The sequence below is a fragment of the Galeopterus variegatus genome, unplaced genomic scaffold (assembly GCF_000696425.1).
Source record: "Galeopterus variegatus unplaced genomic scaffold, G_variegatus-3.0.2 Scaffold1449, whole genome shotgun sequence".
Classification (NCBI taxonomy): Eukaryota; Metazoa; Chordata; class Mammalia; order Dermoptera; family Cynocephalidae; genus Galeopterus; species Galeopterus variegatus.
In genome coordinates this window covers 100,271-127,395 of record NW_007727560.1, presented here as the reverse complement: position 1 = coordinate 127,395, position 27,125 = coordinate 100,271, and the positions used below count along the sequence as shown (strand labels likewise).

Genomic DNA, 27,125 nt, shown 5'->3' with positions numbered 1-27,125 from the left:
AAAGACATTTGTAAAAATAAAATGCACAATGTAGGAAATATATAAAAACAAAGGCACACCAATTAAAATGAATAATTGGAATCATTTTGGAGAATTCAAATAAAATTCACACAGAAATGTCAAGATTGATTAACATAATTTAGTCTGTGACCATATTTGGTGGTCTGTATGGAGTGAGTGCATTGGACAACACAAAATGACTATGAGTGTCTAATTTAGATACTTATTCATATTAATGTTGTATTTCAATGCCAGAATGTCAGTCAGTGTTGTAGTCATAATAGTTATTTTATATAAAAAAATATAAAAATACTTTTACCTGAGTAAAAATAGCAGAGGTAGCAGTTTATTAAAAACTAATAGTACAGATTATTATGAATCTAATCTCTCCTTAAATTAAAATAAATATCAATATATCATTGTAAATATTTCACATACTGATTCCACGTTCAAAATTCCTGTCACAATGATAAGATAGCTCAGGCTTCATCACAGTATATCATTAGAAGGATAGTTTATAACTGCCTATCTTACTGCCCACTTCAGGTGATGTTAGTAAAAATGAGAAACTGTGACTTGAATGTTTCTTGGAGCTCCTACAGGAAGAGCTGTGTGAAATAGAGCAGCCAGTTCAACACACATTTTAGTCTCTAAATTTACACTTTTGCTTCCACATCAATGATCTGTAATAGTCACAAATCAGACAAAATTTCAGAGACTTTTTGAAGTGACCTATGCCAAGAAAAACACATAAATTTTTCATGCATTTTTTTGTCTGCTGCTTAAGAAGCCTATGGAGATTTTATGGTTTTTCTCCATTCAGCCTGTCATTTTTTGGCTAGTTAATCATGAATACCTAGTTAGCTCTGGCTTGTTGATTAATTAACAGACAAAATGAAGGATATTAACTTTTTTAAACCCTAGAAAGTGAATTTTTCACAGGCTCAAAGTGTTCCTCAAACTGCAGTCTTATTCATGTTGTATCATCTGATCGTCTAACCCCAAGTGCTCAAATACCCAGCTATGTACAATGGCTCAGTAACTAAGGGAAATGGTGCATATTTGAACATGGTTTCCTATTCGTCTTAGTCAACCAACAATTACAGCTGCACTGGAAATGTCTTCACCCTGGGGATGTGAAAGTTGAGCAACTAGCTCGTAGTAATTGATTTCCATCAATTCCAAGGACTGACTTCCATACATATTTATTGAGCACTCTATGTTCCAGGTACTGTTTTAGCCTCATGGGATACATTAGGGTACAAAGATAGAAGAGCTTCCTACTCTCACTCAAGTGGCTAGGAGAAAGAGAGTTAATATATATAATAAATAAGTAAATTATGGTTTATTAGAAGGTGTTAAGTTCTATGGACAACAAAGAAAATGCAGAGCAGGGTAAGGATTACTGTCTTAAGTTACAGGAGGTTGTATTATTAAACAGTATGGTCAGGGTTGGCCTTTGAAGTAGGGGAGATTTGATGAAAGTCTTTAAGTGGCCAGAGTTAACCATCAGTACTCAACAAACACCATATTTTTCCATGTGAAAACAAAAAAAAAATATTGTTAGCTAATAAAAGCTATTCAAAATAAACAATTACATGACATAAAAGAATATATCTCCCATCACATTTGAAATGCAAATTATGCTGCATCTCTTACCAAAGGTTTCCTTCCAGGAAAAAGAGATTGAGTCACTTTTTAAAAAGTAATAACTTCAGATTTTTTAAAAATATATATAATATTGCACATTGAAAATTAATGTTCCAGAGGAGAGGAAGGAATCTGTTAACATATACCAAAAGGAGAGTAAGTTACAGACGAAACAGCAGTCTTCATCCTTGAAAACTTCATTTTAAAGACTGGCAAAAAGCAAGGAGATTTGAGGTGAAGCCAAATAACGCAAGCATATTTGTACACTTGCTTTCTTGGAACTAATATCATTTCACACGTTCTGGAACCTGCATGACTTCAGATGAATTATTTACCTAATAGTAACAATAATAATAGCAAAATAACAATTCACACTTATTATGTACCGCACATTATTCACATATATGCTCTTATAGAAGTATTACATGTTCAATTATTCCTTCCGAAATTTATATGATGTATTATATCTCCATTTTACACATTAGGCAATGAAGGAACAAAAGGGATAGGTAGGGTAAGTGGGAGAGCTAGTTTTTGAACACATGCATTTTGACTCCAGAGCCTGCACTCTTAATCATAAGGTAATGCTGACTCCCGTAAGTAGCTTTGACAAGCATTACCCCAGCACCCAGTGTGGACTGAATATAAGGCAATCCATTAGGATACAGGATGTTGATTAATGTTCATCTAAAAATACGGAAAATATTAACCTAGAATAATATTTAATAAGGATGAACCCTGATGCTCCACTAGGTTTGAACCTCATATAGCCACTTATCTGAGACCACATGCACAGCATCCTGAGGGGGGATGGGAGTGTCACAGTGAACAGGGTTGACTCTAGCAACATCACTGGTTTCTTCAGTTTCAGGCCATTGCTACATATTATAGTTTATGAAACAATATAAAAGCATTCACTGACTTTATGATCTAGTTTGATTAAATTAATCCTCACATGAAGTAGTTTAAAAACTTCCTGGTAAGACACTGCAAATTAAACATGATACTAATAACTCAAGAACAAAGGAACATATATATTTGCCAAAAAAAACAGCAAGAAAACGGCACAGCAAATAGCCCTTCCACTTTTTTACTGCACACTTTGTCAGTCAAGCCACATTCCAGATTTCAAACAAGGATGTCTAATCAGATCTGACCAACTCAGTCACATTCCTTTCAGTAAAAACATCATAACTTCTACTAGCACAAAAGAGATATTATGCTGTTAATAAATAAAATAAGGGCCGTCCGTGGCTCACTTGGGAGAATGTGGTGCTGATAACACCAAGGCCACGGGTTCGGATCCCTATAAAATAAGGGCCGTCGGTGGCTCACTTGGGAGAATGTGGTGCTGATAACACCAAGGCCACGGGTTCGGATCCCTATAAAATAAGGGCCGTCGGTGGCTCACTTGGGAGAATGTGGTGCTGATAACACCAAGGCCACGGGTTCGGATCCCTATATAGGGAAGGCCAGTTAGCTCATGCAGGAGAGCACAGTGCTGACAACTCCAAGTCAAGGGTTAAGATCCCCTTACTGGTCATCTTTTAAAAAATAAATAAGTAAGTAAAATAAAATAGTTTGTTTCATTTGTTCATTTCTATTTTGCACATTGTATTAAGCACATAGATGATTATAGGACTACAACATGATTAATAAAAAATATTTATGTATTAGGGAGGCATTCTCCAAATATTTGCTGATAGTTGTGAGGCCACAGATCTAGATCATCAGAACAATTAACATAAAAAATGGGAGTGGATCTTTATTATAGAATAAACATTAATGTACTTCTGTATTAACTTACAAATTAATAAGAATTAAGTACCCATACTTATAACTTTAAATAATGTTTCTAAATAACCAAACAAATTTTGCAGTTTCAAGCTTAGTTAAAACCCTGATTTTTTTTTCTCTCTTTCTATACATGGTTTTGTTAGCACATATGTATGCATTTATGCAAGAACATCAAATGTTTAATTCATTTTAGGTCATTTTAACTCACTTAAAATATTTAATGTTAACTCTTCATTGATGTGGTCATCCACACCAGTTCTTTTATCTCTGTCAGTGGGCTTCCAATCTTCTCAGATAGTTAGGCTCAAAGCTTTCTTTATTTCCTATATCTTCTGCTATATAAATAAATTGACAAGACTTGTGTTTTCTTCCTCTTCAAGCCACTTCCATTTGTTCCTTTTTCTCTATTCATTGCTACTACCACCTACACCTTAAAAGTCCAAGTAGATATTATTTTAATGACCTCTTTTTTGCTCCTTTCCACTTTCCCTACACAACAGCCATGAACCCTCTGTTCACACTTGCCCAGATTATTCTAATTCTAAAGATTAAAGTTTTTTAGGAGGACTTATTTCCAGTCCTCCTCAAAAACCATGATGAAGTACATGAATTCTTCCACCTGCCTACAAATTTCTAGCATATTTACATGTTTATAAGTACTCAAAATTGATATTTGATGGATAAAAGTACTCTAAAACGATAGAGTATTTCTTTGGTTGTTTAAAATGGACTTTAACATATTTCAGTTCCTCAGAGACACTAAAATCCTCTACTTGTCATTGATTAGTATATTGGAAAAAATATTAGCTAATTGAAAGTCACTACAGATGTTGAAGCTGCTTAGACACATGCACAAAGAAATGCAGGAAATTTGATGGTATTTAAAAATAAAATCTGAAAATAAAGTATATTTCACAGCCAGATATTCAAATTGTGGGATATTATTTATTTTAATTCCATTCTCTCCAAAAACAGAGAAGGTAAAGAAAAATACACCTTACAAAAACAATAATACTCTCCCTCACCTTTCCCAGTTTTTTTGTTTTGTTTTGTTTTTTGTTTTTTGCACTAGGTCAAACATTACAGTTTACTCAAAGTTCTGTTTAAAACTTATTTATTTAATGAGACCTCTTCTGACCAACAATACACTGCATGACTCTTTTCCTTACTTTGGATTCTTTAAGCATTTGCATCTAGTTGTTTTTTTTTTTTTTTTTTTTTTTGACTGGTAAGGGGATTGCAACCCTTGGCTCGGTGTCGTCTGCACCATGCTCAGCCAGTGAGTGCACCGGCCATCGCTATATAGGATCTGAAGCAGCGGCCTGGGCGCTACCAGCTCCACACTCCCCCAAGTGAGCCACGGGGCCGGCCCTAGTTGCTTTTATTACATCCTCCATTCCATGAATTTTGTCTTATTTCTTCAATGGAAAATTACTTCTTTTAAATCTGGGAACAATTATTTTTATTTATTTTGGTTTCTGCTAAGATCATAGAGCAGTTCTAATTATATGGTAAGTTCTCCATCAGTACGAGTTTTACTAAATAGGAATAAGAATGTAATTTTTAGCGGGTAGAATTCTATGTCAAGAAAATCAGACATTCTTTTTGGGACTTATACAAACATATTTGAACAATTTGGCATCAATGTCTGGACCAAATTTAGGGTCAAATATACTTTGGAAAATTGAATAGAGGCAGCATCACACTTTTAACAATTCCCTTGAGATTTGCCAATAGACAGGTATTCTTAGAGAAGAAATTATGGAATGTATTTGATGAATAATGAGTCATGAATAAAAAGAATTACTAATCTTCCCTTTGCATCCTGAGTTAAGGTGGTACAACCAAGAATGAGAAGAGTAATGTCTTTAAGGAGCTGACTTTAAGGACAAGGATGCAACTTTAAATAAATGAGAGAACTACTTAGCAGAAGATAGGCTTTGTAAGTGCACAGATTTCCAGGATTTACACAATATATATATGAAGTGATGGTCATCTTTACTTCGTTTTTAAAACAGAAGCCAAAATATAATTTTAAAAGTTACTTCAAGTTTATTTCTCTGTCAAGAAGGGATGTAAAGAACACAAATTCTCCAACAAAAATAGGTATGAAAGGCAACAGGATACGTGTCCATTGGAAGGCATATACCAAAATGCAATTAATACAAGACAGGTGCTTCCTATGTCTTATTCCTCCACTTACCCACCACTGCATCTAGAGCTAGTTTTATTTAAGACAGAAATAATTTTAAGGCTAGATGGTGAAGAAACATTCAAGTAAGTTTGTTGCCTACCTTATTTCTCACAGATCAGCAAAAATTATGAAGAAATGCACTATTGATACAAGGGGTCTTCAAAAAGTTCATGGAAAGATTTATATTCCTATTCAGTTGTATTTATCCACAAACTTTTTGAAGTAGCCTTGTACAATTTATTGTCAAAATAATGAGTCAAACTTTTCTCTTTTTAAAAAAAATTATTTATATTTATTTCTGTGGGGTACAGTGTGTTGTTTCAATACATGCATACACTGCACAATGAATCACTTAGGGTAGATAGCATAGTTTTTTACCTGTCAGTCCATGCCTTCTAAACATTTAAAATTGGGTTCGAGTAGTTCACACCCAGATAAAATTCCTATATTCATAAGACCTCAAGAATCCTGTTATCTAAATAAAAATTAGTAAAAAATGGTTTAAAAAATACCTCAGCTAAAATTACAAATAAGGGCCAAGCCCGTGGCGCACTCGGGAGAGTGTGGTGCTGGGAGCGCAGCAGCGCTCCCTCCACAGGTTCGGATCCTATATAAGGATGGCCGGTGCGCTCACTGGCTGAGCGCGGTGCGGCCAGTCTCAAAAAAAAAAAGCCCAAAATCACAAATAAAATATAGATCCTTTGCAATATGAGTGTTATCTCTTTATTTGAAATACCAAGAATTATGTATAGCACAGCATAAAACTAAATTATAAATCTATATAATGATTAAATTACTATTTCATTTCTGTGAGTTTTAACTTTTTTTTTTTTTTTGAACTCTGAATTTTGGAACTGAAGTGGCTATTTGCTTTAAATAAAATATTCATATTTCAGATAAGATATTCACATTTCAACTAACCATCAGTGAGCAGATAATGCTGCTCATACCCAGGAGCTAGAGTCCCCATAGGAACTATGAAAAACAACAAAATTGAGATGGTAAGATTTAGATTTTAAAGACTGGTCAAGCCACAGCACTTTCTAGGTTAATTGTCAACCTTGTCTCTGAAATAAATACAACAATATATAGAATTATTGTGAAAGGTAAATGAAATACCATTCGACAGCCCTTTGAAAATTATAAAGTACTCAATGGACGTTATTCACAGTACAGTATAATCTGCACACAATTGGCTACCTTTCATTTCATTTAAACACATTTAGAGAAAGCATAAAATGATATTTAAAGAAATATATATATATTTTATGGTCAGTAGCAATATAGTGTTTTAACATCCATAAAGACAGGGATTGCTTTCTATGTTGTTTCCTTCCCACCACCCTGACACATATCATAGTGCTACATACATAACAGATGCTCAGTAAAAACTGATCTTACTTTTCTTATCAAGGACATTTACCCAATTTTATTTCAAGCATGATCCATAAAATAAAGAATTGATAAGTGGGACTTAATTAAAATTAAAAACATATGCTCTGTTAAGAAAATGAAAAAACAAGACAGACTGATAGAAAATATTTGAACTTGCATCCAAATTATATAAGGAACACTAAAAACTCACGAATAAGAAAACAGACAACCCATTTGAAAAGCGGGCAAAAGATCCTAATAGATAACTCACTAAAAAAGATACAAAGATGGCAAATAGCATATGAAAAGATGTTCAACATCATATCATCATTAAGGAGTTACCAATTAAAACGATCAGATATTACACACCTATTAGAATGTCTAAACTCCACAACTTTGACAAAACCAAATATTGGTGCAGATGTAGAGCAACAGGAACTCTCACTCATTGCTGTTGGGAATGCAATATGGTACAAAAACTTTGAGGGGCAGTATGTTGCTTCTTTCCAAGCTAAACACAGTTTTATATGATCCAGCAGTCACACGACTTAATATTTACCCATCAATTGAAAATTTATGTCCACACAAAAACCTGCTCATGAATGTTTATAATGGTTCCCCACCCCCCAAAAAAGTACCTCCATACAATGAAATATTATTCAATGATAAAAAGTAATAATCCATCAATCCATGAAAAGACGTGAAGGAAACTTAAAGTGAAAAAGGCTACCCATTAAAGGCTACATACTTAATAATTCCTATTAAATGACATTCTGGAAAGGGCAAAACTATGGAGACAGTGAAATGTTCAGTGGATGCCAGGGGGTAGGGGAAAAGATGAATAAATGAAACACAGGGGATTTTAGGGCAATGAAGCTCTTCTGCATTCTACAGGCTGGATATGTTCTAGTATCTGCATTCTGTATGATGCAGCAATGGTGGATATGTGACATTCTATGTTTGTCCAGACCCATAGAATGTACAACACAAAGACTGAGCCCTTATGTAAACTATGGACTTCAGTTAATAATATTGTATTAGTATTCATTTATCAGTTGTAAAACATGTACCACAATAATGGAAAATATTAACCTTTGGGAAATCTGTGGGGAATGGGAAGAGGAGAATATGTGGGGACTCTAGGCTTTATTTGTTTAATTTTTCCGTAAAACTCAAACTGCTCTAAAAAATTTTTTTTAAATACTTGTGAGTCTCACAGCTAGGAGTGGCCTAAGGAAATATAACATGTAAATGTGCTGTGTTATCATGATGGGATCCTGGAACAGAAAAAGGACAGTAAGAAAGAATTGAGAAAAAAGTGAATAAAGTATGGACCTTAGTTAATGATAATATATCAATACTGGTTATTAATTGTGACAAATGTACCACACTAATGTAAGATGCACTGGGTATAGGGTATATGGGAACTCTATGCTATCTTTGAAATTTATTGAAGAAAAAATATTTATTGATTATATATTGGAAGCCAGGACCAATGCTAGAAACACAGAAAGTTATGTAGTAGATTTCACACATAAATATAAAGTTATCAAAGGCATATGTGTAAATAAAAAATATATTATTAAAAATTTAAATCTTAATTAGAAAGCAATATACAAGATTCAAATAATCCATATGTGGAATGTGTATGTCATCAGGGTAAAATATAAATGTTTTGGCTTTTAATCTAACCACATTATTTAAGTGTAAACATTCCATTTAATTATTATGCTCAAATGTCTTTATTTCATTTGTATTAAATTTTACAGAAGTAGCTAGTTGTTCATACTATCTGTTTGATAGGACTATATGTTATTGAAATTTTACCTTTCTCCTCTGGTTAGAGGTATGCATTATGCATTGCTTACAAATGCAAATAACAACTGATCTCATCTCAAGAATGTCACAGTTTAGCAGCTAGTTTCATTTGAACGTACATATTCTTATATCTCATGCTGGGTCCACATGTCCTTTACATTATAAAGATAGTTCCCCCAAAGTATTCATTTGCCTTTGCTTCAGTTTCTGTGATAAAGTATTTGAGAATAATTTTTCTTGGCTCAATTAATACAGCATCTGTTCTCTCCACCCCATAACTCATTCGTCATGCAAAAGAGGAATCTTGCTCCTGCAGCGGTATTGATCCACCTGGCCCTTTTGGTTAGGAGTAAAGCCTCTTTAATTACTTTGGCTGACTTTCATTTTCTAGAAAGTCTTAGCCACATTAGCTATCATGTTGTAGTGTTCTCATTTTTCTTAAATTTAGATGCACCTTGGTCTCCAGAGATTGACTGACTATCTACATTCTTGAGAAACCACAGCTTACCCCAATCTATACTAACTTTACTTAGCTTAGAAATCTGAAAGAGCTATCTCACAACTTCTCCTAGGGTTTGATAACCTCTTTCCTTTCCTTTGCCAGAGGTGTTTTGACCTTTAATTAAAAGGAAAATTTGTTGTCTTCCTTTCAGAAGACAGCAAATAATGAACTCATTAAAATGAGGTTAGTGTTCAGGCCTTAGAGCAATAGGAGTTGAAGTCTCATTAGCAGCTAACAATGCAGAACATAGCACATAAATAAACCTAATATGGCACAGCAAAATGCCTTGGTGCATTAAATTTGAACAGAATCAAATGTTTACCATCAATGATGTCTGGGGCATGAAGTTTTAATGCACTTAATAAAGAAAAGCAAATTGCTTCCTATTAGCAATGAAATGTTACCACAGAAATTTCCCCAAAAAGCATATTATGTAAATGTAGGATATGTTAGTAATTAATAGGAATATTGTAGAAAAATAGCTATTTCATTTAATAGATACAGCAGCCAGGAAGAATAAATGCAACTCAAAATCTCTAAAAGTAATTCTAAAGATTAACGCAAAATACTGTGGAATGTGAGGTTTTTAAAGAAACTTTATCCCATCTGTGGCCCAAGGTGAGAGATATTTGCAATAACAAACTAAAGAATCAGTTAATGAAACCTCCTTGCAGTTGACAAAATATATTCTGGGAAAGAGATTCCTTAAGAACTTGTTTAAAAGAGCTGCTTACATTTTATACATAGAAGTATGAAGAATTTTTGTTTCCAGAAATGCTAATACTTTGTAAGTTTTTTTTATAATACAAAATGAACTATGGTTAGTAAAATGATAATTAGGAGTTTTATTTTAACAGTTCAGTGAATTGTATGAAAATATCAATTCATTTTAATTTGTCTATTATCTATGTCACAATATTTACATAAAAGGGTTTATATTAATATACTTTTCATTCTATGTTGTTTCAGATTCCTTAAATAAGGTTAGACATTTGTTTCAATGTGATATTTCCTCTGCGATTAACCTATATCTAATATACTTCTTAAATCAAAAATCATGATGGCAGTATTTTTACTTAATAACTGGTTTCATCATGTTTTAAAAATATTTAAATAAGTCAATTTTTATTTCATACTTCTTGAGCTCTCATAAAAACATACAAAAAATAGTGTTTGGGGCCAAAATAGAGTAGGAACACCTGCTTTGTGTGATGAAGCCCACTCACTAAAGGATACAGTGGGGATTTTGAAGAGATATTTCACCCCTGAAGAAAAAAGGTGGCTGATAATTTCTAAACAATATTCATTTGATGCCCAAATCTGTGAATAAATCCAGGAGTCATCACACACCACATTCAATTCTCTCACAACCTGCATTCAATTCACCACTTGATATGTAGAGTCCTAGAACCTTTATCTTCAAACTATATCCCAAATCTGACCACTTTCCTCTTACTTTACCACACACTCCACAACACTCATTTCTCAGTTAGGCTAATTGTTTCTCTGCTCTAAATATTTCCCTCTTCTGTACCTTCTTCCCTGACCAAGTCAATTCTTCATACATTGGCCAAATATTTAAAGCCATTTTAAGGTGTGAATTATGACCACTGCATCTCTGCTCAAAACTCTCCTGTGGCTTCCCATTATATTCAAATTATTACAGCCTATTAGGAATTTATTTGTATATTGTCTGTCTCACCCATTGGAATGTAAACTCCTAACCAATGGACTTTGTTTTGTTCAAAGCTGAATCTCCAATACAACTGGACTATATTAGCTACTCAAATATTTCTTGAATACCGAAGTATAGTAACATATATCACCTATTTGATTCTCTTTCTTAAAGTTAGGTTATAACAAAATCCCTTTACCTTAAAAATATGAGAGGTAGGTAATGTAAGTCACAGAACTCTGAAGGATACCATTCACATAGAAAATATTTTGAATGTTGCCTTTTTTGTTGAGAAATGAGAGCTGTACTGAAAAATGTTACCATTAATGCATTTTCGTGGTGTTTGTTCTCCTTCATGAGTATCTCACTAGTTTCCCTTCATCTACAGGGAGTCAGAGTTGGTAGACAGATCAGATGATGTGAAACCTGTTTTGTTATAAATGTGAATTGTAATTAGGCTTTAAATAGGGTTGAGCTTGCCGAGGTGACAACAAGATCCCACAAGAGTTTTTAATTTCTGAAACTCTTAAGTTTTTGTCAGAGAGAGAGACTTTCTACAAGATGATTTATCTGCCAAATAGTTGAAAAAAATCTATCTTAAAATATTATGCTATTCCATGACCTTTAAATATATTTTTGAATGGTTTCTATAACTAATTATGGTTCTATATAAATACTGATGGTTTGCATATTTGTAACAAATTCTTAAAACAGGTGTAATCTTTATCCTGCTGACACTGTAATGAGAAAATTCTACTATCTTTGAGCTTAAACAATAAATAAGCCTTAATGCCTCAAATATATATAAATTGACTCATGGTTTGCTATTTGGCCTTTGGAAATGATTTTTGGGATATCCATTTAATGATGTACTTATATCTGAATGTGTGCTTGCAAAATACTCAACTATGTATCATATGAAAAATTTCAAAAAGTTTTTTAAAGTTGATCATGAAAATTTGAACTACTCTGCATTTATTCAGATATGGTAAAAATAAATATTAAAATGTTATTGTTATAAAAATAAAACACAAAAATGTAAGGGAAGAGTATATTAGCAGGACCTAGGAGACTGCTTGGAAGATAGAAGTGATTCAATAAATGCTTACTGAAGTCCAGTTCCTAATGCAGATAAAGCTTTTGGTTTTTAAGTAAGGTCTATTTGGTCCCTACAGGTAGGTGTTTTTATTTGCAAATAAGTTTTTCTCAACTGAGCTACTAAATGAACTCATATTTGTTCAATATTGAATTTGTGCTATTATAATAACTAAATTAAAAACTGTCTAATAATAGTTATATTCTCAATTTTATCATCACGGATAACCCTTTTCTCTTGTTTTCTAAGTCATCAAGGGGGATGTGCTTGAAGTATTTTAATTTGATACTTCTAACCTTTTATTCAAGTTATGTCAATATTTTAATAAAACAATACTTTTAAAAAGTATTAATTATCTTTTACCACATGAATAAATTAGACCCTGATAATAAATAATAAATTTGCTAATAGATGTTTCCTGTTTATTCGTCTATTTTCTCAAATATGTGTTTAAAAATAGATACCTTTCTAAAGCAGAAAGAAGACATATATTCACTGTGATACATAGACCACTTATTTATCAGCATGCTACCTATTTTACATGTTATGTAATTTATTAATATCCAACAAAGCCAATGACTTATTTTTGTTCTAATTACTTATAGCATACCAATCAACTGAACTATTCCTTCACACAACTATTATCACCATTGCCAGTAATATATCTCTGTGGGGCAGGAGAGAAGATTGACAAAATTGAAAATATATTTTTCTTTTTCATCTTGAATGAAATGTCTGTAGGAAATAAAATTTGAAATTAAAATTCTGAATACCTACCATCTATAGAATTCTCCTTATGTGTTTCCAGGACATTTTTAGTAAAATTACTGTAGGAAAAACAGCAGCCAAAGCTATGCCAGAAATCTCTGAAGCCTGTCTTTACAGCCCAAGACACTAAAAATCTGGCATAAAGTTCAAGTGTTCTCAAGGTTTATTCAAGAAAGAGTGGGAAGTTTTATACAAATGGGAATAGAAAGTATACTTTCTGCATTCAAGAACTTTCTTGAAACTGTTACAACCCACCCTTTAATGAAATAAAAATACAATACAGCTAATAACTGAGGACCTTAATGTTAGATTCCTAATCAGCACGTAAGCAGGGAGTATTTCTAGAAATGAAACAAAGGAAAGCAATTAGACAAAAAGAACAGAATATCTATGTTGTGGCAAATATTATTGTAAGCCCCCCTGGTCTTGAACTGGAAGAAGAGAGGATTGACAGTGAGAAATGTAGATACATCCCTGAACAGAGGCAGAACAAGAATCCTAAGGAAGAAAACCAATATATGACCCAATATATGACTACTTTAGAGGCTTATGGTTTTTAAGGCCTAAAAAATAAATTGAGAATTATATTTAAGAATATTTTTTATTCTTAAGTAAAAAGTAATTTTATTACTGAAAATAATGTTGTTTTTAAGAAATTTTTAGCAAGAATAGATGCTTCAAGAAGTCTAATGTATTTATCAAAAGTATAATTGTCATTTCTAAATATACTTCCAGAATTCTATAATATTAAGAAATGTATCTTTATCTGAAGCTTTTTAGTTACAGCAAATCCTGGGATAACAGGAAAATACTCCTTTGTAGAGATCACACGCAGAGAACTAATGTGATTATAAGACTGAATGCATATGCAGAATCACATTTGATATAAAATCACAGATATTATATTTTGCTACTTGCATTGCATGATATATAGGAAACAATTTTCATCAGAGGATAGCATGACCCCAGAAAACACCTCTACCACCCAAAGATTAGCCATTCACTTAATGTTCTTTCCTAAAAGAGTGTATCGCAAACTTGGGCAAGTGGGGGCGGGTGTAGATGGCTGATCATTTGAGGGAAAAGCTAAGATAAATCAAATACAAGATTTTTCCAACTAAAGGATTTATTATGTTAATGTACATTGAGAACCTCTCAAGTGGTGCATAATATAGAGTGTTTACTAAGCATTTTAAACCTAGAAATATTTTTCCATAGAATTATTAAATTTTACAGACCTAGTGACCCATGGATCACTGTTTGGAAAACACTCTTCTGAGGTTAGGAATTGTGTTCCACTGGTTACCTCCTCTTACAGTGGAATGGCCCATGATGCCACGGTATGGAAGGCAGCCCAAACATCCACACTCTGCAGCCCCAAGCTAGCTCTTAAGTCAATGACTCAATCTGCACCTGCTCTGGAGTTTCTGTATCAGTACAAAGCAATTCTATCAAATTGACCTTCCACACTGGAGCTGAGATTATGCAGAGTAACTCAGGTTACATTTTAAATTTCCAACCTAACACAAAGAGAATTTGGACCCAGTTCAGTAAGGATCCTTACTGATAATCACTGGGGAAGTTTGAATTAGAAACTACTTGCTTCCCATTCTAACCCAAGTTTTGACTTTATTTTGTTTGTGTTGTTTGTGCATGTTTATGTTTATCTTGGCTATTTGATTCCTTATTATTCCTGAATCAATCTGTTAGTCATTGAATTATAATGACTAGTTTTATTCCACTATCTCCAAAGAAATCCTAAATATAAGCTAATTCTACCTCACTATATTACTCTATCATTTTCTTAAAAACTTTGACCTGTGGAAAATAAGACAGTCATTTTTGTTATTACTTTATAAAAAGCTTTTAAGCAAATAATCATACCATATAAACAATGAACTCTGAAGTTACGATAAATATTTATCTTTTAACAACTCAAAATCTCACAGATCACGAAGGTAACTTGGGAGCAAAAGCTCATAGGAAGAGTGAATTAAATAATATAATTGAAGACCAGGCTTAGAGGAACTAATTTATAAAGGAGAATGCCAGTGGCCTAAATAATACTATCTGAAGGTTCATAACGAGCTCATATTTGATTCTAATTTACTTACTAGATTCAAAATTCCATTCAATTAGGTAGAACATGGGAAACATGGAAAACATAGAAACAAAATGGAGACACAGAGAGCAGGACACAGTTATAGTTTGAGATAACCTATGTGGACTGAAACTGAAGAAATAGTTAAAGGAGAACTGAGCAGGTGTTTCACCATTCTTAAGGAAATTTTCTGAGCCCCGTCAATCAGAAAACGGAAGCAGAGGCTCATCTCATATCCTTTCAGAATGGACAATGTCAGTGACTTAGACTTCTGCGGACACTGAGGTGCCTAGGACACTCTCCAATAACAAAGTATAAAGCACAAGACAAATCCACCCACACACACGAGGGAGCGAGTCAAAGATACACATGGAGTGTTTTGCTGATGCAATCAAATAAAATTTACAACACTATAAATGCACTTCAAGTTTAATGATATATATAACCTTCATTGTGTTCTTTGATAATCAAACAGAAAATTCAAACTCTTCATGTACATGATATGAGTTAATGTTATTTTATAAGGTCAAACTAATTTTCAGTTTTTCTCTTTTCTTTGCCTGTATCTTTAATACGCAAGAAATGTTTAACCTCAGTATTAAAAAAGCAGTCTAGTGCTATGAGACCACTCCCTTTACCTATATATATATATGAGGGTACTTCAAAAAGTTTGTGGAAAGAATCAAAAATTTTATGGAAAAATAGAATCGAAAAACAATATGAATCTTTCCATAAACTCTTTGAAGACCCCTCATTCATTACGTGTGGAGCTAGTTTCTGAAATTTACCGTCTAATCCTGGTTAACAATGGTTTTTTTTTTTTTTTCCTATTTTGTCTTTTTTCGTGTTCGGCAACGGACCGCAACCCTCAGTGTCGCGCCCGTACCGGACCGGGACTGGCAACGGGATCGCAACCCTCGGTGCTGTGCCTGCACCTCGCTCAGCCAGTGAGCGGGAACCGGTCTGTATGTGGGATCCGAACCCTCGGCGGGAGCGCCGCCGCACTCCCAAGCGGCGCACTGTAACAGTGCGCCACCGGGCCGGCCCTTAACAATGGTTTGAAAGCAATGATGCTATAGGACTTTAAGCTCTGTCCTTGCTATTAGGGGTGATGTAGAGGTTTCAACAACACAGCCATATTGTTGTGGGGCAGAAATGCTTAGGGTAGCAGTGAAAGTATTCATTTTTCCCTTGAAATTCTTCCCAACTCTTCCTCACTTTGGTAAATGTCAGAAACCTGACTCATTAATGAAATCTCACTCCACCTCACTTTCCACATCAGTCCATCAACAACCACACCATTTAATTTACTTCCTTTCATTTCCAGTACCAACAGTGGAAGCCATGCCTTTATTATTTCTTATTGGAAGTACTGCAAGTACCTCCTAAATGATCTCCCTGTTTTCTCTCCAGTTTTCCTGCAATTCCTTCTCAGCAAGTAGCCAGAGGAATCAATTTAAAATGTAAATCATATTTTACATGAGATGAAGTAAAGTGTGGTGTATTCAAAGATGTCAAGTTCTTTCCTAACACCAAGCCTTGTTCTCACTGGGCCCTTTGTCTGGAGCAGACTCTCCAGGTCCCCCGTTTTGGGAATGGTTGGCCTCTTATTTTTCATACCTCAACTAAATGGCCACTTTTTCAGAGAGGCCTTCATTGATCTCATCACCTATCCTGTCAAAATGTAGGTACTCTATTAGTTTCAATAATAGCATACAGGCATTCTTTAAAAAGTTAGTGGAAAAATAGAGTTCAAGGATAATGCAAAGCTTTTCATCAACTTTATGAAGTACCTTCATATACAAGAATAATTTTTGCAACACTAATAAAAATTTGCAATTACACGATTGTTTGATTGATTTGCAATGTGTATCATCTGTGTGCCTAAAAAGAATGTAGGCTCCATGAAAACAGGAAACTTGTCAGTTTTGTTTGTCGGGCACTTTCTAACTCCATAAACTTGTGTAGTTTATTTAGTCTCTTTGTGCCTTACTTTTTCCATTTGTAAAATAGGATCGATAAAGAGATCATCGGGAGATTTAAATAAATAATTAAAGTAGAGTGTTTTTCTACTACCTAATGCATAGTAAAAGCTCAGTAATAAATAGATATTATTATTACCATTCTCCACTGTATTCTTAGGACCTAGAAGAGTGCCTGAAACATAGCAAGAGTTCAATCCATAATGTCTGAATGAATGAATGCATGAATGAGTCGATGAATGAATGAACAATGGCACAAGGAGGAAAGAAAGCCTAGGGAGAGTGAGCTATAGATTCCTGGCTCCCTAGAAACTTAGATCAGAGAAGAAAGAGGGGAATGGAACATGTAATTGATGGGTAGAAAGACAAGAGGGTAAATTTCGTTGCAACACGAACGTGTTTTTTGACTCAGCAGGTTTTTGATTAGATTGAGTGTGATTTCAGCAGATAGATCCCTTTACTCCAAAACTTTCCCTTCACAAAAGACCCCCACATCTCTTCAGCGTTATCAGCAAACGCATCAGTTTATTCTTCATTAACTAACACATGCACTCCACAATCAAAGCTGAAATGTTTAATGTAATATTACTTAGAAAACTTAACACGTTGGCATAATACTTTCTGTTGATTTATAAATTATACCAGATAATATCCTCCTTGAGTAGTAGTAAGAGTTTATCAAAAAAGAAGGAATAGGGATTGCTTCTAAAGGGAAAGAGATGAGCAAGAAAGGAGGCAGGAACTATCAAAGGCAAAGTTCAAAAGCTTCATACTTTCATTCTTTGTCAGCTCTATTCATCTTCATTTGTAATTGACAAATAGACTCTGCACAAAAGTGTGTGTAATTCTGATTCCCTTCATCCTTAGGGTCCACACAAACTCATTGTAGTGGCTCCTGAGGTCATTAAGTTTGGACTATAAAGGCAAGCATGGTCAATTTTGACCTTCTTCTTGTGTTATCTGGATGGACCATTTAATATTTCCAAGAAGCAATTTTTTCCACTTGGAAAATAAGAATATAAGTAACCTCTCTGATTCCCATAGCAGCATTTAGTTAGTATAAATAAGACATTTTTTATCGAGTTGTTGAGTATAAAACCTGTGTAAAATAAACAAACACTATCACCCCAAGGTATTTGATTTGAAATTCTGAAAGTATAAGGCTATATCAAAGTATGTATATGGACATGCCTTATTAATTAAGTACACATAGGGAAAGGCTTAGCCTGACAGTAACAACCTAAATATCAGAAGGGTTTAAGACATATGTAACAAGATTTACCATTACTATAAATAATGTACCAACTCAATATTTCCCGAAGTTCCTTGATGGCAGTAAGCTGCAGTTTGAAACAACAAAAATCACTGCTAAAAACAGATTTCTAGACCCCATTCTGTACTTTCCAATTCAGAATCCCCAGAGAATAAGCTTGGGAATATGTATTTTACAGGCACTCTGGTGATTCATTTCCTATGGGTAACTTAGAAACATTGCTTGACATTTTTAGAACCAGCTAGAGGGCATGATGAAATGCACATTCCTAGGCCCCATAACAGACAACCTAACGCAAGATCTCTTCAATTGTCCAGAATTGACAATTTTAGCAAGCTCCTCTAGAAAACTTTACACACAGTAAAGTCTGAACACCATTGCTCTCGTTAATGGTATGCAGTTATATAGGGGCAAAGTTGGACTTGCTTTATTAGATACCGAGGAATTTATCATGAAAACATGAAATAAATGCAAATAATATTTACTAAAATGATGAGTTATTGCTTTTTAAAAAATAAGTTATATATTCATTCTCTTTAATATTCTATCAAGTTACTTAGTGCATTCTTCATAAATACTACAAGGGAAAAACTCAAAGCCATTGATATTATTTTTTATAGCTTGCAAACTATTAAAGACATTAAATGATTTTTTTCAAACTCTAAATGTATGTTATTTTATTATATTTTATTATATTTTCGAAGGTTAGTTAAAGTTTTCCACAAAATATTCAGATATTAAAAAGTATATTTATAGCTGCATGCTATATCCTCAGCTTTACTATTTGATTTTTATCTCAAATTGAGACATATTATTGCTAGTCCATTAACAAGTTTTTTCAAAATAAGGGTTTTTTAATAGAAATTTTGATATGTTTCACTCATTTTTAACTTCATATTTTTATTTTTCTTGGTCTGATATTTCTTCTGCATTTTAGACTTTTTCTGTATTTCAACCTTTAACTCTTTTTTCTATTTTCCTTTAATTTTCATGGTTTGACACTCTTCTCTTTTAAACTTGTTTCTGAGTTTTATTTTTAAGGATTGGGTTGACTTTGCATATATTCATTATTATTTATTTCTCTCTTTGTTATTGAAAGGCATAGAAACTTCCTTTCTCTGAATTTTGAAAACCAAAGAACATTTAGTTACATTGAAGTAGGAATCTTTGGAACCCTTTAAGATTTTCTTTTTTATCCACTTGTTTTGCTTTTACTTATAGAATTTGTCATGTTTACTCCCATATTAATCAAGATTTCATGTTGGGAGGCTGTGACTAGACAATTCTATTTCTTTCAACAATGGTAAAAGGTCTGTCAAATTCTTCCTACAGCTAATTAGCACCAGTGGAAGAAAATTCATCTTCCCTTGCCTCTGTGAGCTTGTCTTAGTAGGAGATCTATAACATAACATTATAAGACAACTGTGTTATAAAATAAGCTGGTAAAATGCCAGATCCTATCTATATTGTTCTAATATTTTGTGGTATGGTCCATGAACCATGTTTACCATTTTACCATTGGAAAAATGTTACTAATAAAAAGAAATGAAACTAACTCAGTTTACTGCTATGCATTAATATGTGCTTTTATCATGCTTTGAATACCTTTCACATATATGAAAATATATTTAACAACACTGGATACATAGAAATGAATAAAGTTTGGTAAACGTGCAGGTGCATATAGACCAGAGGAAGAAATAAGATACAGAGTGGATGCAATAAAAAATGATGCAAATATTAAGAAAATTATTTGGAAACCTACTTTGGGAAATGAGAAAAGGAAAAGCTTGAAGGAATCAGAAAAGGCTTCATACAAAAAGGTGGCATTTGGCCATAGAATTAAAGAACGGGTGGGATTTGGGAAATGGGATTGGGAGCAGGGGAGGCTTTACAGGAAAAGGGAAAAGAGTAAGAAAAGGCATAGAGAAAAGCAGCGTAGTTCAATTTACCTGAGTTTACATGGTGATTTGGGGGAAGTAACAAGGCATGTAGCATAACTGGAAATGTGGAGGCACCAAAGGTACATAATTGACGAGGAGAGAATGATATATTCAGGGCTCAATAACAGCATTTATTGAGCTCTTACTATGTATCACACATGTTAAACACTTTGCATAGCGTATACAATATAATCTTCACAATAATAGTATGAAATAAGTATTCAGCATTATCCCATTTCAGATAAGGAAACAATTAGGGGAGTGAAATAACTGACAAAAGTTGAGACATTAATTAAATAGCTTCACTGAACCAAGGGTGCAGTGCACTGGCTGTTGGGATGTTAGCAAGATTGCAGAGTGTAAGGTAGAGTAGAGAAAGCTGGAAATGGAAGGTGGGAACACTGCTGGAGACCACAGTATTTTAAAAGCAGAAGAGAAAAGTCATGAGGGTCTGCCTAAGATGGTGGAAAGTTGATTGGGAAAAATGGGTTATTTGAACTTTATATTAGATTGTCCCTAGAAAGCACAAAATGTGTGGGCCTCGTCCTTCAGTCTAAAGTCCTCTTAGATCTGTAACAGCATGATCCACATTTCTTTTGCAGCACTTATCAGTAGTTGTAATGAAACATTTGTGTGATTCTCTCTCCCTCTCTAGGCAGTAAGGTCCAAGTTTATAGGGGCCATGCTTATGAAACCCAACACTGTCTCTATTTACAATACATATTTATTGAATTTAAGGATGGATGGTGGATTAATAAATGCAGAATAAAGAAGGACTTCAAAACTCAGAGAAGAAAACTGAGTGGATGTGGTTGGAGTGATGAGAACAGAGGAAGGAAGAAATTTTTTAAAAATTCAAGACATGGAGGCTCAGCGATTATGCATTGAATAAAGCAAAACATCCAGAAAAAGGAACTCACTAAGAGAAAAAATGCATAATGTTCTTATTTTAAGGCTATATTCCATATCATTTACCAATAAGCTCAACTAGTTCAATAGACTTTATTTTTAAGTCTAGCCTCCTTTTAACATTTCATTTATCTTTTTGAGAACTTTAAAAATATATTTCGTAGAAATGAGTTAAACTAATTGGTCTCTTTTTTCTTTTATCTACTTAATTGATAATATTTAAATAAGTTTGGCCATGATTACACCCAACATAGTTGTAGAGCTAGGGCTGGGTCTGTAGCTCACAGACCCCTCAAGCCCATTGTCCAGACTGGGTCACAAACCCTTCACACATAGGTCTATGAGCTGGTAACCAGAAGAAAGGTCCTTGGAGCCTTGGTTGAAGGAAGAGAAGTCTTTATTTTTGCACACACACATCTCAGAGCTGGGCAGTCCAAAGAGAAATTCAGAAACTCAACTGCTACTTGCAAAGATCAAAGAAAAACTGAGCAGCTGCCAGCAAAGTAAACATGCTCTATTTTTAGACATGAGCTCTCTGCTAGCCAGCAGTTCAGGGCCACTGCTCCACACAGCTCTACAGAACACACAAACACTAGCAACAAACTAAAAAGATCCTCTGGCGTGCATGTGCACTAACAACACCCCCACACACAATTTTTTTACAAAGAATGTGCTGCACCACACCCAACTGGATCTGAGGCAAGGGGGCCTGATTAAACTATTCTATTTTCCCAACAGTCCACCCCTTCGGGGTCCCTTGCGTACAATCTACGTGTTCAGACTCTTCTGCGATGTTCCCTTAGCGAGGATAAATGACCCTTACATTTATGTAACATATTGTCTATTCAATATGCCTTAGAGCTTGTCATTCTGTCCTTTTAACTATTAGCCACATATTTCCAGTTGGTAGTCATCATTGGTGTGAATTTCCATGAGAATCCTGCAGTCATACTGATGGGAAGTTCAGTGCATATTCAGTAAGACAACACATGGATCACATGACTCTGGTGCAGTGCCTGCAGCCAAAACACTATGGGCCAAAAGACAGAAGGGTTATTGGTGCCAATAGATTATCCAAATAGCCTCTGGGATGACCCTCGTCTTACCTAACCAGAGCATTCCTGGGAATTTGACTGACTGCCCAGGTCTTCACACTTTGGCTGTGTTCACAGCCCACCCACATTGTTCCAAATGACTTAGCAGCATTGGATTGCCTGGGTTAAATCTATAAAACAATCAGAGGTTAGCAACACATCATCAATGTAGTGAAACTTTGTAACCATGCTGGGCCTAGTCCACTTGGCTAGGTCCCCAGCCTCTAAACCATGAAAGATGTTTGGGCTATGCAGATAACCTACGGGCAATACTTGAAAGGTCCACTGTCTTCCTTCCCACTTGAATGCAAACTGATCTTGGCAATCAGCCAAGATTGGAATAGAGAAAAAAGCATTTGCAAGGTCCAATGCATAAGGATAAGTTCCCAGCTGATTCATCAGCTGATCCATCGTCATGAACTGAAGACACAGCTGCATGCAAAGGAGGCACTACTTTGTTTAGTTCTCGATAATCTACAGTCATTCTCTGGGTACCATCAGGCTTTTTCACTGGCCATACCAAAGCATTAAATGGGCTATGAGCTGGATGATTAATGCCAACTTTCTCTAATTCCAATATAGTGGCACTTATCTCAGCATGTCCTCCCAGTAGGAGATACTGCTTTACATTAACTACAAGTCTCGGCTTGGGTAACCCCTGTGGGTTGTGTTTAGCATAACCTTGTAACACAGGCTTTACTGTCTATATTTGTAGCCGAAACTCTCGAACTGTTGTTTGCAGGTGCAAACCATAAAGTACATCCATACCCAAGATGTGTTCATCTACTGAAGATAAATATACAGTATATACCTGAGGTCCTTGGAGCCTTGGTTGAAGGAAGAATAGTCTTTATTTCTGCACGCACACACACACACACACACACACACACACACACACACACACACACACACACACATCTAGGAGCTAGGCAGTCCAAAGAAAAACTCAGAAACTAAACTGTTACCAGCAAAGTCCAAAGAAAAACTGAGCAGCTTCCAGCAAAGTAAACGTGCTATATTTTTAGACATGAGCTCTCTGCTGGCCAGCAGTTCAGGACCACTGCTCTACAGAGCTCTACAGAGCACACACACCAGAAATAAACTAAAAAGATACTCTGGCGTGCATGTGCACTAATAACACCCCCCCACACACAATTTGTTTGCAAAGAATGTGCTGCACCACACCCAACTGGATCTGAGGCAAGGGGGCCAGATTAAACTATTCTATTTTCCCAACAATAGTTTTGATCTTGGATAACCACTGAATATATTTTATCATCCTTTGAGTTATTTTGCCATTTCTTCCTCTCTTTTTTAAAAAATTAAACTAATTTGCAAGAGACCCTCTTAATTCTAAATGAATAAATAGTTAGGTTTACAAATTTTTTAGGTAAATGCTTAGCCACCATGACTAATGCATAAGAAATTGTCTAAACCTCTGGATCCTTATTCATCCTAACATATACATAGCAGTAACCAAAAATCAGTCTTACTAATATCTCTAGTTTGAAATGAGTTTCTCATTTCCACCAGAACAAAGTAAGTCCTCTTAAAAACTCCACTAAAAAAAATAGAAAAAGGCATTCTGAATCAATAAGCAGACCAGTAATTAAGCTAAAAATCCAAGAATGCAAGAGTTCTGAATTATCCTACAAATGTTGACATAGGAATAATAGCAGTGGAAGGACTAGCAGAAAATTTACATGATTAATTTTGACCAATTATTAGTGTGTTTCTATCAACTACAAACAAGAAATTAATGTAGTAGGATTCCAAATCTAGAATTTAGGGCAATATTTGTCACCTTTAGAAAATATTTCTTTATGGAATCAGTAACATAAAGAGTACTATTCCTACGTGTTCTTTTCTTTTTTATATCTCTACATTTGTAAGCAATGCCCTATACCTATAAAATGTACATTGCTTTTTAGTTTGTAAAGTAAAAACCCAAGCTTTCAACTCAATAATTATATTTTAAAATGATGGGGAGGTAGAACAGTTAAATAAAAAACTAAATTGCAGTTCAAACAAAAGTTTTCCTCTTATTTCTTACCAACAAATACAAAACTTGTCTACATCAAACAATTCTGAAAAATTTTCCCCAAGGAAAGGAAGTATAATAATATGAAATTCAAGAAATATCTCACGCAGAAATAAAAAATATTTTCTGTGCTGTGCAGTTGGAAAATTGCCTCTAAGCAATGCATAATGTGTTTAGAACTTAACTGTTTCATAATTTGGTAACCTTCAATAAAAATAATAATAGTAATTATAATTCCTGAAATATGAATATTGTATAACAGTACCCACCAAAACCCTGAAAAGCAACAAAGCTCATATTATTTTGTTTCATTCACAGACACACATTTGTAAAAGAGGCATCCCAAAGCTTCATATTTATTTTTCTAAAATCATGTTAATTTCTTATTTATTTCAGGCATTACTAGAGACTCAAAATTTACTGCGCACTCAGGTTGCAAATTTTACCTTCAACCTTGGATTTTCAGGGAAGTTTTACCACACAGGTAAGAAGGAGCTTTGTGTTCTCAGGCAGCTACATATAAATAGGAGATAAGATTTTAAATGTTCCATAAGTAGGAGAAATAGAATGTCAAGATTGATTATGGGGAAAAACTTGGGCGCATTATATGAGTAGCCAAATTCAAAATCAATGACCTTGTTTACTTTGGCAAATACTGTTAAAATCAAGGGCAAAAGAGGAAGAGAATTGACTTTTTCAACTCAGTAAAAGAAACCACAACCATTTTTAAATGACTGTGAATCTTGTTTCTTAGCATACTCTAAGTAGAAAGCCTGGTAATATGATAATGCTACTGCTTCTAAAAATAATAATGGACAGTATTTTTAAGTATCAAATAGTTGAGGTGATGGATACTTTTCTACACATTATTTTTGTTTGGAAAACATCTGATGATGGGAGAGGAATTTTGTAGCTGCAAAGAAATGTAATAGACCCTAAGGGTCATCTAGTTAGATACCTTCCCTTACAGGGTTCGTCTCTAAAAATATCATGGCTAATTTGGGAAAACATAAGTTAAAACCATCACAATCAGGCTTGTATTTTTTTCCATCTCTATCCAGCCACAGTTGCGCTTCTGTTCTGTCTCAGCCTCTCAACAAATTTTCAAACTGTGATTGGTGCTCATGCTCTACTCTATGTTTTTATATTTCTCACCTCTTTACCCATCCTAGCCTCCAGATTTTGACTTGACTTTTATATTCTGAATATTAGCACTGTAATATCTGACACCAGTATAGAGAAAACTATTTTCATAAAATTGTCTTACAATGATGACAAAAATAGTATTAAACTATGTGTTGGGGCCTGTACTAGGGGAATACCTACAATCTGCTCCTATTTGTGCATCCGTGCTGTGAGCTAAACGCTTTGTTGTTTCTTTACAGCCTGTTAGTGGAAACATCTCACAGTGTTCTTTATGTATGTATGAAGTTCATTGACTCATTAAAAATATCCCATGCAAAGGTAGCCTTTAATTATCATAAATGCAGCTTGTTTACCCAAAGAATCTTTTTAATGTAAAAGCTCAACATGGCTTATCTTATTAGCATATTGAAGTAGCAACGTCTTATTGGCTTTTCCTTCATGCTTTTTTTCTCCTGCTTTGAAGCATATAAATCGGTTTAAAGTGATAGAAGGAAAATTAGTATTTAGAGCAGCTGATAAATCAAATGATTGCATATTTTAAAAAGGACATTTTGCAGAAAGAGATTTGGGTCATCATATCTTCACAGGCAAAGCAATTCCAGATTACAATTTTGAAAATAGACATGGTTTTGTAAATCTTCTTCAAAAGCCCCTCAAGAAATGAGTTCAGACCTAAGAAGCTCTGAGTACGAAGTTATAAAACGGATAACTGTAAAGACTGTGTTTACTCATGCAGGAGAAAAAAATTATGAGATTATTTGGAGTTCACACACAAACAATATTATTCTGTCTTAAATAGCTATATAGTGTAACTAAAGCCATTTTGGGGGGCTGAAGTATATCTAGATAACTGCCTGAGTTTTTATTTACTTTTCATACTCAGACCTATTAAACCTGCCAGACGTTTGCAGAGTTAATGTTGATAGAGGTTATAACACTTCTCATTTCTTCTTTATAATCCTAAACATGTACACGGCACACATCGACTAGGAAATGAGCAGAACACCAGTCAATATCACAGGGATAATTGTTAAAGGAAGATACCAAAAAAACCAGACATATTTTAGTGATATCTCTTAAACAGGTCTTATTGACCCTTTTTGTTGGAACTAACCTAGCAAAAATAACGGAAGAAACACTCTATGCTGTTGTGCTGTGGTGACTGAGCACGTTAGAGAATAAGTAATACATAAATAAATTTTTATATTCTGGAAGTCTAATTTCTTTCACACTAATATGTAACTTTTATTTAATTGATATGCTACTTTATTTGGAGGATCATTGAAAGGCATCCATAATGTGTTTCAAGGGTACAATCATATCATGTTGAGTATTCATTAATACACTTAATGAATTATGGTATTAAGGTTTCTTCCAGAATGGAGTTATACATTAGTAATACCCACTATCAGAAAGGCATGCTTCACCACTATTTAGTCACACTCCTGTATGGAGATTTAACATTATAGAAAAAAAGATTGCCAATCAAGGAAGTGCTTTCCTTATATGTGCACTTGACCATGATGTGTAACCGTGAGGAGATGGCCTTGTCACAGTGACTATCTCAGTTCCCTCTCAGGATGATCTGATTTCCCAGTGCATGAGGATGCTGATTGATGAGTCTCATTGTTTTGAAGACATTTAATCACATATGCCCAGTGTAATAAAGATTGATTCTGCATTTCTTAGACTGCTTCACTTATTTGTATTTCTCATGTATTCTTTCCTGTTCAATTCTCTGTCCTTCACATGCTAAAAACAA

General features: G+C 34.3%; 1 protein-coding gene across 1 annotated transcript in view; it reads left to right on the top strand.

Annotated features, from left to right (window-relative positions):
* LOC103593951 (bifunctional heparan sulfate N-deacetylase/N-sulfotransferase 4) overlaps positions 1 to 27,125 on the top strand; it is a gene marked incomplete at its 3' end in the record, with an annotated part of 243,352 nt that overhangs the window by 130,891 nt on the left and 85,336 nt on the right. The window contains exon 3 of the mRNA XM_008577091.1: positions 24,614 to 24,701. Coding sequence (XP_008575313.1) covers positions 24,614 to 24,701 — 88 coding nt within the window. The remainder of the gene's footprint in view (positions 1 to 24,613; positions 24,702 to 27,125) is intronic.